The following is a 13,813-nucleotide window of genomic DNA, read 5'->3' as shown; positions in this document are numbered from 1 at the left end:
TAGTCCCTCAAATAGTCCAGTCCCATGCCATGAAGGGCTTTAAAGGTTAAAACCAGCGCCTTGAATTGGACTCAGAAGCAAACTGGCAACCAATGCAGCTCACAGTGCAGAGGTGTAACATGGGCTGTTCTTGGAGCGCACATAACTGCCCATGCCACTGCATTCAGAACCAGCTGAAGCCTCTGGATACTCTTCAAGGGCAGCCCCATGTAAAGAGCATTGCACTAGTCCAATCTGGAGGTGACTGGGGTGTGAATGACTGTAAGCAGGGCCTGCTGATCCAGAAACAGGTGCAGTTGGCACACAAGATGGAGCTGTGAGGTGGGTTGGGCTGAGAGTGCCTGGCTCAAGGTCACGCAGCTGGCTTTCTTCCCTAAGGCAGGCCTAGAACTCACAGTCTCCTGGTTTCTAGGCTAGCACCTTAACCACTGCACCAACTGGCTCTTTTGCTTGTGGGTCTTCTTTCATCTGTTTATCAGTAGTTATCTGATATAATCATTATCCCCAGCATTTCTGTCTTGTTTTGCAGAGCCCAAGATAGTGAAATACTGAGTGAAAGAGTTAGCATTTCCAATGGCATTGCACTTGGAACGTTGCAGTCAAATACAAATAATGGTGAGTTTCTCTTTATCAGAATTACGATCTTGTCATTCATGCAATTTCTTGAAAATCAGGGGGTTTGGGTGATTCTGTGTGAATTGCTCATGCAAGGGAATTTTCCCTCAAACATTCTGGGAATGGAGTGCTTATTGGCACTGAGGGATTCTTGTGGTTGTCCTTGACGTTGTTCTGAAGCCATAGGAATCAGTGATTATAAAGTCCTGCCTGGAGTTACCTATATATGACACTAAATAGCTATTTTGAGTAATTTTAAGAAACAGATAATTAGGTCTGCCAGGCATAGATTGTGAAATCAGTGCTACAAATGGTAGTACAGTCAGTGAAATTTATACTAAGGGAATGCTTATGCTTAGTACTATTTTAAATGAAAAAGAGTGATGTGCGATTCAAAGAATTTTTCTTCTCAGTGCTAATGTCAAAATTATGTTTCCCTTTTTAAAAAGGTCACAGTGAACCAACATTTCCTCTGCCTTCTACCAAACTCAGTAAGGTAGAAGTAAGAGAAAATAACAAGCTTGAAACACTGGATTTTGAAGCCTACGAACATGATAACTCTCTAAATGGGGAATACACTCTTCAAGAATCTCTGAGTGTGCATGATCAAAAATGTGATCAGGTCAATGTAGATGTAATAAAGACTCAGGATGTTGCAATTCAGACAACATCTGAAGATAATTTTGGTCGGACTGCATTAAGTGAAAATAGCGATAATCAGGGTCACAGACTGACCACTCACAAAGATTCAACTCATGTACAGAAGCCAGAGCAGGAAAGTCATCCCTCAGGAACCCTGAATAGGCTGAATAAGACTGTAGGACAAGCAGCCCAAAACAGTGTGAATCCGAATGGCACCAATGATAATGCATTTGTAAATGATAACCAAGTTCTACCAGAGACAGTTGTCAGAAGCCCAGTTAGTTCTCCTACAAAAATGTACCCACTTTACCGACAAGATTCAAAGCCTAAACCTAAGCCTTCCAATGAAATTACTAGAGACTACATACCCAAAGTTGGAATGACTACTTACAAAATAGTACCTCCCAAATTTTTGGAAACAGTGAAGAGTTGGGAATTAGATACTATAGAAAGCCAAGAAGCAGCCATTTCTCCCAAGAATGAATATTCCCAAGAATTTGGTACACAAACAGAAACTGCTAATATCTCAAAAAGGCTGAATCATACAGCACCTGATTTTAAAAATGAAGTTACATTACATGGGGTAGAGAATGAGCCACTGGCTACAACATATACTGTGGTTGATCATAGCCCACTTTCCTTCTCTAATGCTAAAGGCCAGAAAATGGAGCTAGAACATACCACGCCTAATCAAGACCATCTAATTCCTCCTTTAATTCTAAATCCAGGAAACAAAAGTTCTCCGCCTAAAGTGAAAGAAAAACCAAGAATCTTAAGTTCTCCAGTAAGGCCAAGCAATTTTTATTTGCAGATACAGAGGAGGACCTCAGATCATTATGTAACTTCAGCAATTGCAAGAAGTGGTTCTCTGAGCAGCCCCACTCAGAATGAAGCTAAGACTATAGAGACAGAGAAAAAGCTGGCATCGCCAGATCAAGCTTGTTTTCCGTTTCCTGGAACAATTACTGTTCCTTCTCAATTAGCAGAGGAAACTACTGAAAATGGATGTAAAGAAGAAGAAAGAAAAGTCATCACTTCTCCTGTAAAAGTGCCTCAACCGCCAAATTCTCCTGTAAAAGCGTCTCAACCGCTGATTTCTCCTTCATCCCAGTCTTCTCCATTAAATTTGAAAACTCTGAGGACTTTTGTTTTGCCACAACCATATTCCTGTCCTAAACCTTCACCTTTTGCTCTTGCTGTATCATCAGCAGTTAAAAGATCACAGTCATTCAGTAAAACATGCTCCAGTACAACCAGACCATTAAAAGAACAATCTTCTCTTGACCTTAGCTCATCGGTATCCAACACTGAGATAAAGGATCCTTCGCCTGTACTGAGTCCAACAACTCAGATACAGCAGAGTCTGACAGACAAGGTAAAACTTGCATTTAACATACATGCATAGTAGCATTCCACCTCCCCCACCCCCGGTTCTACCCCTTCTTATTGGAATATTTGAGTAAGTTATTTATCCAACATTACTTGCAAAATAAGACAGTCATGTACAACTTTGAAAAGATAGCTGTGTTACCCAACTGCAGTAAAAAAGAACAAAGAATTTTGTGGCACCTTTAAAAAAAACCCCAATAATAATAAATTAATGATTTATTATTCTGGATCCATGAAAGCATAATAAATGCGTTAGGTGCTACAATGCTTTGTTGTTAGAAATCTAGAGTTCTTTCAACATGTGCTCAGAATGATGGTAACACGCTCAGATAACCTTACTTGGGCAATGTTTTAACCCAGCAGAAGAATAACGATGCAAGCTATGAGCAAAACAGGCAGGCAGCCCCTTTATTCAACCATCCAGCCACCGCTATCTGTGAGAGAGGCATTGCTGCAGCCATCCAACGCCCTGACCCAGAACAGATTCACCAGAGCTTGCTGGCTGCAATCCGCTCTGGAGAGGCTGCTGCCAAATTGAGACGGGTGAGTCACTGTCCTCCCTTCTCCCCCTCCTCATTAAAGCAATAGCAGTGGATTCCCAGCGCTTCTTTCAAAGTCAGTACAGCAATCTTAATACGATAAGCGAATCTTGTGAATGTGTGATTTTTTTTATCATGCCAATCGGAAATAGATCTGAGTTCAAAATTGTCATTTCTGACCTTGACCTGGTTAAAGGAACTTATAAATGAATATGGGATATTTCCTTCCTTCTTTGCTATGGAAACAACAATCAGCTAACTCATTTTAGAGGTTTATTTATTTATTTATTTATTTGTTTTATTTATTAAATTTTCAACTGCCCATCTCCCCCCACTGGGGGAACTCTGGGCGACTCACAACAAACATTAAAAACATAAATATATATAAATACATAAAACATTAGTTAAAAACATTAGTTAAAAACATAACTAAAGGTTACCAGGTTGTTTGGTATACTCAGCTTCCCTCGCTTTCTATTTGTCCTGGTCACTTTCTCCTTTCTTCCACCGCCTCTTTCAGTTCCCTTGCTCATTTGTACTTTTTGAGTTAAGGTCTTTTATAAACCATCTTAGCTTCATACCTGCACTTCCATCTTCCCTAACTCTCTTCAGCCTTTTTTGATGCAGATGGTTAACTCAGTATCTTCTTAGAAATCAACAAGTCCATAAGGCAGAGAGGTTGTGGCATAGATCAGGGGTTTGTAGGCTTCAAGTTTCAAAATCAGTACTTTTTAAAAAACATACTGTATATTTTTCCTGTATATTCTGCAGGATATTTTGCATATTTTTTAAAGAAACGTACAGTTTCTGTGCTCTAATTCTGACTAGGACAAAACTTATATAAAGAGGTTTTAGCTCAAGTGAGCTGATGAACTCAGCTTTCTCAAGCAAGCTTTGCGACTGCACAGCTTGCCGTTCTAAGGTCATATTTCTGAGTGTCCCCTTGCGCTGTTGAAAAAGTCTACCGTTGAGGTTTTATTGCTATTGTTGCCTGCTTCTGTGAGCTATAACTATAGAGGACCCTGGAGGAAGCAGGCGATCTGAACCCTTACCAGTTGGAGATTGAGCAGAACATTGAGACAGCATGGATGGGCTTGTGGATGACTTCAGGGGGGACCAGAAGTTGGGTGGTGCAACCCTCCTGTTACTGCTTAATCTCTCAGCAGCTGTAGAAAGTAAGGGACTGGAATATGCAAGAACCATTTGTCACAGGCTCTTTTTTAAACTATACTCAGGTAGATTGACCCAGACTCAAGAGAGACACAAAAGCACTGAACCCTGCACAGGTGGTTTCTTTGTATCTCCCTCTAAAGGTTGGGGAGATGTTTTATTTTGTAAAAACAAACATATAAAAGTGATAGGTGAGTGTTTCCTATATTCTGCTGCTATCTCTATAGTATTACTATGGTAACTACTATTACAATATACTTTTCAAATATTCTTACTATGACAATGTTTATACTATTACCTCTTACTCTCTTACCTCTTACTATTACCTGTATATGATGCTTTATACTATTACTATTACGCATCGATGTTTTTTCCTTAAGCCTATTCTGTCTTAAGGCCCCTCTGAAATTTTTTTCTTCTTCTTCTGTTGATGGCCAGCATGTAGAGCTCTTGCACCTTTTTACGTTGCGCTTTGTCCCGCTGGGCTGCTAGACTTCTTTTCCTCTCTTTTCGATGGTCCGCTCCTTCTGAAGGGAGGACATCGTCTTCCGTATGACTGCCGTACTCAGTTTGCTGGTGGCTGCAGAGCTCCAGAATAGGCATCTCCTCCTGTCTCTCCCTCACGCCTGTGTCAGACTTGCACCTTGATTGGCAGCTCTGCCATGCTGATGCTGGGGGGGGGCTCAGTTGGGAGGGAAGGTGCCTGCAATGTTGCTAAGCAGCCTGCTCTTCCACACCATTGCCTAGGCAAAGAGGGCTGAAGCACTCTTTAAGGCCTAGGAAGCAAGGAGCTGTTTGGGAGTGGCCCAGGCAGATGCCTCCCTGAGTCACTGGGATATAAGATGGAAGGGACGGATAGCACAATGAGACTTGTGAGATTCTGTTATTATAGCCTCTCTCAATAAAATACAGCTCAGGTCTTCCTGGTGGAGTTGATTTTCTGGCCTGGACTGTCTAATGTGGCTGACAGCAGCTTTCAATGTCACTGACCATGATAGCCTTCTGAGCCCACCACCTCCAGAGGTTAGAGGTGGGGAGTTCTGTATTATAGTGAGTCTCCTTTCTCCAGGGACAGTTCTGGTCAGAGTTGGCAGGGAGTGGGGTAGGATGGATCAAGTCTGAAAGCTTTGCCTTGCAGGGTTTCTCAGGGCTCACCAGCTTCCCGATTGTATTTAACATCTGCATTAGCACAGGGTCAGGTATTGTCAGTATGCAGATGAAACCCAGATTTACATCTCAGTCCCAAGCCAAACAGGCAGTGCCACTGAAGTCCAATTCCAGTGCCTGGCAGCTGTCAAGGTCTGGATGGAGAGGAGCAGGCTCAGGCTCAACCTTAGCAAGGACTTTTCAGTTTCAGTTCTCAGTGGGGTTGCGCTTCTCCAGGCAGAACCTGTGTGCAATTTGGGGGTCCATCTGGTCTCAAGGTTCTTGCTCAACAAACAACTGGCAGCTATGGCCAGGAGGGCCTTTGCAAAGATTCATTTGGTACTCCAATTATAATCTGGATTCTGGATTGGGAGGCCTTTCTCCCAGTCACCCATGCCTTAATCACCACCTGTTTGAGTTATTGCAGTACACTCTACATGTGGCTACCTTGAAGTCTACTCAGAAATGCAGTGATGGAAGTAATTGTGGTCATACCTCATTTTACCTGTGTAGCACCATTATTTTGCACTCCTGTTGTGTCACACCACTACTTCCAGCTGCTATTCAAGAGGCTGGTTGTCACTTCATGGCTTGGGACTTGGATACCTTTGAGCCTCTCTTTCGTTGTTTCTGCCCATCTGATAAGAACTGGAAAGGTTGGCTCACACCGAGTCCTCGTGGTAAAGCAGTGCCATCTTGCAGGGCCTTCTCTGTAGCCACACCTGCCCTCTGGAACAGCATTCTTTCTGACATCTGTATGACCCCAAACCTGTTGTGTTTTTGTAAAGCCTTGAAGATCTGGGTTTTCCCACAAGTCCTGTGGGAGGATAGCTTGTGTGCTGGCTCCCTGCGTGTTTTCTACTGTTCTTGTAATGAGCTGTGATGTTCTGCCCAATATGAGTATGTAGTAATTCTATTGTCACTTGTTTTTCTTTCTGATTGCTGTGAGGCAGCCTACAGGTTTGATTAAATAAGTAAGTAGTGAAATATGAAGAGTAACCTAATGCATGCCGCCATTCTTGTTGGGAATTGTGCATGGGAAAGAGAAACTAAAAATGCTGTTTTGCCTGGGCTCTAAGGTTAACTAATATGGCCAAGATGGACCTATCCCGTTCCATTTATTTTAAGAAGTTATTTCAGATTTTCCTCAGTTGTTCTGCTCCATTTAAGAAAGTCCCCCCCCCAAAAAGAGTAGCCTGTTGATACTTTTGCACTATCTAACAATATGAGGAAGTGAAGCTTAGATGAGAAAACTGCGGTATCAAATTTATTTTTATGCCTCTTGTGAAGATGATGTCAGGCTGTGGCTGCAAAATGTCACTTTAGCTTTTTAAAACAAGGCATGTTACATGTGGGAGAATTAAACCCTTAATGTCAGCAGGCTGGCAGGCTGCTTGATTTCCTTGTGTATGGGGAACAAGGAGAAAAGATGTTGGGCGAACGCTTTGCTCTAATAAATCGGGTAAAAGGTCTGTCAGGTGCTCTCAGTACCTGCCAAGTATTTAAGAAATGAGGCAAAAACTGCTTCTGCTGTCAGCCAAACATCCCCCCCCCCGCTTTAATAACTTGTTCAGGTGCAGAGCCAAACTCTGTGGCCTTTTGTGCTGTAGTTTTATTCCTGCTGAATTAAGCCCGCAGTAATTGCTAATCAAATGGGTCAAATCAGGGTAGGGTTTGAAGCTGTTTCTCCAGAATGTTTCCATTGTATGACTAGTCTCTCCCCATTAAGATAATACTTTATTTTAAAATCTTAAGATGCTCCTTTTTTAAAAGCAAAATGTTTATCTCATCCATAAGTTTGTTGACTTCACTCATTGATTTCAGGCTTGCAGGGTCTATTTTAGGGTTTCTCAACTTTGGCAACTTCAAGATGTGTGGACTTCAACTTCCAGAATTCCCCCATGCTGGCTGGGGAATTCTGAGAGTTGAAGTCTACACATCTTGAAGTTGTCATGGTTGAGAAACACTGGTCTGTTTATTTTTTTCCTAAACCCTGAGGTCTGCCACCTTCAGCTGAGTCAAAGTAAGGTTTGGGGAAAGGATAGAAGCAAAATAGTTGCACAGTGGACAGAATCCACTTATCTTTGCCTCGAGATGAGCCACAGACTAGCATATAGTCAGCTTGGTGTAATGGCTAAGGTGCTGGGCCAGGAATTATGAGTGAGTGCTAATCCTCCCATATGCATGAAAGCCGGCTGGGCGACCTTGGGCCAGATGCTCTCAGCCCAACCCACCTCACAGGGTTGATGTCGTGGGGGAAACAGGAGGTAGAAGGCAGGAATATTAAGTATATACACTGCTTGAGTTGACCAAAAATAAAGGTGGGATAAAATTCTAGGAAGGAAGGAGCATGAAATGTGAGTTACTGTAAATTAGGAATTCTAATTTATGGAGAAATAAGGTGTTGATTATAGCTGCTAAACAATTAAAAGGCAGAATTGCTGCAGATAGGCTAGTTATGATTAAGACCAAGATGCCAGTAGATGCTTATAAGTCAGCAGTTAAAACCAGTGTAAGGTCAGAGGGGAATGTTTTCCTGAGAACTCAAGATAATCATCTCTGAAAGCTGGGCCCACCTCTATTCAGAAGTAATGTCGATAAATCTGGCCAACTGCAGACAGGATGAGAGACCCTTTCACAATAGCATGCATGCATACGCTCACAAACATTATTACTATTACATTTTTGCTGCTAGAGAATGGGATACGCTGTTGTGGAATTTTGTGTCTCAGGTGCCAAAATTCCATGAGGACAATGGATCTTGACTAAGGACGAGATGGGCTCAGGCTGCAGATTATCTTGGGCTAGCACCAACTCCCCTTTGTAACTGAACTGCTTTTTACAATGATGTTAAAAGTACATTTTCTTGTAGCAGTACATTAATATCATTAAACCAATCAAATGTGAAACTGACAATAAAATGGGATTTAAGAGAGAAGCATGCAATGAATGCTTAGAATTAAACTTCCTAGTTAATTGGAAAAAGAGATTTGATTTAAAATTATAGTCAGAGCTCTACAACAGGGCCAACCTGTGGTCTTGCTGATGTGGCTGACCAGCTCCCAGCATCTTTCACCATTGCTCATAGTGATGGGGCTACTGGAAGTTTTACCTTAAAAAAAAAATCTAGAGGATCACAGGATCCCTACCTCTGGCCTACTTCTATTTCCTAGGGAATATGGGGCTAATTCAGAGGGCAGTGGTTCTTAAGCAGCTACCACACTTTTTTTTTCTTTTTTCTTTTTAATAAAATAATCATGTATCTCTCTGATACGCTGGGCAGATTTCTGAACAGCAGGAAGATAAGTTCCAAATCAGTGAAGTATCCCTGGATGCCCATAAAGAGTTTTCTTCCAACAATATGATCTTTAAATTAATATTAATTAGTATGAAAGCTGTTTCAGACTGAGACAGTCTGCAGGTAGTTTATTTGCTTGCTTGTGTTTTATCCTATGCACTTTGAGAAGCAGAGAGAGATGCTTCTTCCATCTCATTTTGTCCTTCCACCAATTTGCGCTAAGTTTGGTAAAACAGAATGTCTGCCCAGACACCCACTGAATTTTAAGGCTGATTAGGATTTGAACCCAAATCTTCTCAGCTTTAGTTCAACACATCACATTGCTCCCTCTATCAAATACATGTATACATCTTCACTGAATATGGTTGTAGTAGACACCTAATCCTGATAATTAGATGTTGCTCAGCAGTAGCTTTTCAGACAGTTGCACGTTGAAATGGCTGATGGATGGTATCCAGGCCTAGTTTTCTTCTGTGATCCTGACAATACTCTTCTTTTCCAGGTTGCACCTCCATCAAACACCGTTGCCATCAATGGAAGATCCAGTCTCAGTTCCTCGGTGTCCATCGAAACAAGATACAGTAGTCATTAAGACTTTGTACCATATATTTTGCACTTTAATCACCATTGCGTAGACCTACTGCATAAGCCCACTTCACAGTTAACTGCATATTACTGAAGACTGTGTGTAAATGCAGGATTGTGTGGGTATATATTGTCAAGAAACTTATTGGATGCCTCAAGAATTCTTAAAATATATAATTTATGGCTTTTTTTGCCCTTTCTCTTTAAAACTAAAAATGCTGCTTCAGAACATATTCCATGGCACAGAAGAGTTGCAGGTTTTTGCTGCTGTGATAATCAGATATGTTAATTTCCACTTCATCCATAATAAATGATGTTAGCAATATGCTGTATAATGCTAAGATTCATCTTAATTTTTGTAACTGCTTAATAATTATGTTCAGAAATATTTGAATTTAAATGTAGTTCTTATCACCTGTTGCCTTGAATGTTAAATTTGCAATTAATTACTGCACTTAGCTAAATATTATCGAGAAACTCTGTTGGGCAGATTTTCTAGTCAAACAAAAATGTAGATGAGATACACTTCTAAATCAGTTTGATTGTTTATTGTTCTCACTTAAATCAGTAGGACTTAAAGGTGCATAACTTTGGCTGGATCATGCCTATTTAGGTTGATTGGTTATCATGTCTGTTTCTAGTACAAAGTGAAAAATAATAAAACAGAAATTCCCTGGCACCTACCTTTTAACAATATATGTGGATTTCCTTATTTAAACCGTTTTTAGGCACAATGCTACAGAATGCTTATATCTGTGATGTGTTGCAACATTATTACCAGTTATGCTGAAAAATAGTAACTTGTGAATACTTCTGGAGTGTACTCCTCCTGATGCTGCTGATGATTTAGTCCCTGAAACCTCAGCTACTATGGCCAAAGAGGACGGATACTAAGAATTGGGCAGTGCAGGAACATCTGGAGGGCCACAGGCTTCCCATCCTGCTCTAGAGGGATACCAAAGGGCAGGTTCATGCAGCCTGAACTGCACGTCTCAAAAATAACTCTGTGATTCAATGTTCCTATCCTCATTCAGAGTCCTGCATGGATTTGACTTTCTAGTACTAAGCTTCAGTAACTTCCACCCACATCTTTTTGTAAGCTTAATAGCTAAGCGCATGTTGGACAAGGATTTATTGGCAAAGACAGAGTCAAAGGACTTACAGCTCAAATATTTGGAAATCCGCATGAGCTGACAGGAAGCATTCACAATCCAGCTCTGGGCTGTACTGAAGATTCTGGATACTTATTTGGCAGTGGATATAAATTTTCAGTAAAGACACTGAGCTGTGGATCAGGTATAGCTTGAGGCGTTCTCAAGGGAAAGTCGCAGTGGCAAAGAACAGCCATAATGCATTTGAAAATAGATGAAGAAACTGTAGTTGAGTGCAGAGTTTTGTGCAGAGTTTTTTCTTCAATGTTCATAAAAGCATGCTATTTTTTATGTCAGTTAATTTTTAAAATATTTCTTTGATATTCAGGAAATTCAACATAGTGGAAGGGGGGAATTTGCTCTTAAAGAAAGAGGTGGTGGTGATGATTTCTCTGGTTCAGAGTTGTTCTAGAAACATTTTAGCAACACAGTGTCAGTGAACTAGTTTTATGAGTGTGTATTTCCACCGTTGTAGAATTTAAGAATCACCCGTGGAACAGACGTGTTATCTTCAGCAGAAAACCAGATCCTCAGTAACAGATGTTTTGCTTTGTCTATGTCTGTCCATCTTTTCCTGCCAGTCTTGACAAATGAATGTTGCATTTCTACGTTGAAAATCTGTTTGTGACTCTAGTTCTGATCAAGCAAGAAATTGTAGATATACATTGCAAATAAAGAAATATTTTCAATTTCTTAAATAATTCATGGTGTTTTCAAATAAAAGCAATGATACTTAGTTTTATTCTTGAATCATTATGTTGAACTATCTTTAATTTTGAAATTCATCAACTTTTGGTAATTTAAAAAAAATTCCAGTTATTAGTTTTTAACAAAGACTTTCAAATATTTTCAAAATATTCTGTGCAGTGAGTTGCACCATGTATTGATCTTCATGGGGAAGTGAATGCTGTCACGGCAATTACATCATGCAAAATTGTGAAGGTGCCATAATATATCTTTTTAGTGACATAGCTGCTTTTATGCTAGTCTGATTATATATAATGGTTTCTGCCTACATATAGTTAGATTTGTATACAGTAACCATATCACCATGCCAGAAAATAAAATTATATGACTAGTGTTCTTTATGTATACCCAGATTGCCATGGGACTACATACATGTAAATTGAGTGTCAGAATCAAGTGTAGAATGCTGGAAGCGCTTTTACAAACTATAATATGGAAAGCATTCTATCCAGTGATCCAATGGTATTAGGCTAGTGTTTTCATTTCCTACTGTCATGGTGTCTGAGCAACTATGGAAAGAAAGCAGTTTGGGATTGGTTCTACCCAATCTAAAACCAACCATTCTGCTGATGGTTCTACCCAATCTAAAACAACATAGAAGAAATAAGCCAGTTCTATAGTTAAAGCATGTAAGCACATCACCAAATGGACGCAGACTGTGTCTGTCCGTCTGTCCATCCATCCATCCATATGCTGTATGATGCTCACTAACCCCTGCCTTCATCTAGCTTATCTACTTGTTTTTCCAAGAACGGAAGAAGTAACAAAGGAATAAAATAACAAAGCTTTAGAATATGAATATAGAGTTTAAATAAATATTTAAATTGGATGGCATGAAAATATACAGCCAAACAATTCAGAATAAGAAACATAAAACCAATTGCCAACAGAATTTTAAAATGTCACATGATTTAAAAGTCTTTCATTGTCATGGAAATGCCAGGCAATTTGGTGGTAGAACCATCTCCTTGGAAGCAAATTTTATAATTAGATGAAAGTTACTGGAAAACATGGGCTGCAAAATAATAGATCCCATCTCTCTCGCTCCTGTGAGAACTAGCAAAGCACTGACTATAGACCTCTGGTAAAACCACTGATTTCAAACATAACACATCAGATGATTTTCTTACACTGAAAGCTTGAAAGAAATGTATCAGATTTTGCAATTATATTGACTAGAATCTCTGTCTTCTGAGTTCTCCAGTTCTAAAGATGTTTCAAGGGGGTTACAATTTGATCTGCTTCAGCTTGGGCATCTCTTGGATTTGATTACTCCTGATTCAGGTCATGATATGTTCAAAGCCAGAGTGTGACACAAGTATTGCCTCTAAGGAACAGAAAGAAGACATACAAGGAAGGGGACAAATTCTAATCCTTCTCAAAAGTCTTGATGTGTTGGGGGAGATGCCTTTCAGGTGCATCTGCATAGGCTTGTATCCTGATGTGGCATTTCAAGAATGAGAGGGAAATGACAAACCTTTTCTTCCTATTAAGACAAAACTAGGGCAAGTTCACAAAAAATTCAAGAATAATCATAGAAATAATTAGGTTTGAAGAGGTATCCAGTGGTGTTCATTTCCTGATGAAGCAGCGTCCAGCAGCAGAACAAATTGTTCCGCCTTCTCCCATGACCCTCTTGATCCCTGGTCAAGAGGTGGGGGACTGGATTTTAGATCTGCCTGGAAAGATGGGATGGTGGCGGGAGAATGGAGGAAAGTCACAGCATCCATGAAGGCCATTTACTAGTTTAATGAAAAGCTGCAGTTACGCTTTTACACTATGTAAGTACGCTACTGCAATTCAGTGAAAAATGTATATACCGAAGAAATTGCAACAGGATAGGCATGTTACCAAATGTATTGCTTCCCTAGATCATTTTAGAAAACGGAGAATGAAAATATTTTTTAAGAAACAGAAAATATAGAGAGCATGGCGGCTGGAACTGTTTCCAACCCCTTTACCACCAGCAGCTGTACAAGGTGTTTGATCTTTCTTCGTAGAAAGTAATGTGATGTGTGCATTTATTTATTTATATTCACATTTCCCCCACTCAGGACTCTGTATTTCTGCTCTTGCCTGCTTTGGTATGCTGAGCTCTGGTTCATGTGACCAGGAGGGAGAAGGCTTAGAATGGAGAAATCAACGTCATTCTGAGCTTCCTCTCCCACAGGAATGCATTCGAGAACATTTTTCTGGTTTTTTTTTTTTTAACATATATATATATTCTCCATAGCCCCAGCCTGATCCAGCCTATTTCCAAAACTTTTTTCCTGGCTTCTCTCCTCACACCACACATGGTCCCATTCCATTCCATTTTCAGAGAAATACCCTATGAGAGAGAGAGAGAGAGAGAGAGAGAGAGAGATGGATATCTTGATTCATTTGTATTGTTTCCAACCCAATGGGATGTTGGAAAGAAATTATGGAAAAGAACTCAGGGCTCTGTCCATCTACACACACACACACACACACACACACACACACACACACCATTATTTATCACCCTCAGTAAAAGCTCTTTCAGGTGATGG

At 40.3% G+C, this 13,813-nt stretch overlaps 1 protein-coding gene across 8 annotated transcripts in view; it reads left to right on the top strand.

Annotated features, from left to right (window-relative positions):
- The window catches only part of COBLL1 (cordon-bleu WH2 repeat protein like 1), a 105,899-nt gene extending 94,628 nt beyond the window's left edge, over nucleotides 1–11,271 (top strand). For 6 of the 8 annotated variants that reach the window (XM_088146666.1, XM_088146665.1, XM_088146667.1 and 3 more), the window contains 4 exons: nucleotides 530–615; nucleotides 1,065–2,632; nucleotides 3,007–3,189; nucleotides 9,302–11,271. In XM_088146666.1, coding sequence (XP_088002792.1) covers nucleotides 530–615; nucleotides 1,065–2,632; nucleotides 3,007–3,189; nucleotides 9,302–9,391 — 1,927 coding nt within the window. In that variant the 3' untranslated portion in view covers nucleotides 9,392–11,271. The remainder of the gene's footprint in view (nucleotides 1–529; nucleotides 616–1,064; nucleotides 2,633–3,006; nucleotides 3,190–9,301) is intronic. The other 2 variants (XM_088146663.1, XM_088146668.1) reach the window with 2 other exon arrangements.
- The last annotated feature ends 2,542 nt before the right edge of the window (nucleotides 11,272–13,813 follow it).

Source organism: Python bivittatus, unplaced genomic scaffold (assembly GCF_059951505.1).
Source record: "Python bivittatus isolate LINGU-HERP-01145 unplaced genomic scaffold, Pbiv_v1 ctg000480_np1212, whole genome shotgun sequence".
In the NCBI taxonomy this organism is placed as follows: domain Eukaryota; kingdom Metazoa; phylum Chordata; class Lepidosauria; order Squamata; family Pythonidae; genus Python; species Python bivittatus.
This window is presented reverse-complemented; position numbering and strand designations above follow the sequence as displayed.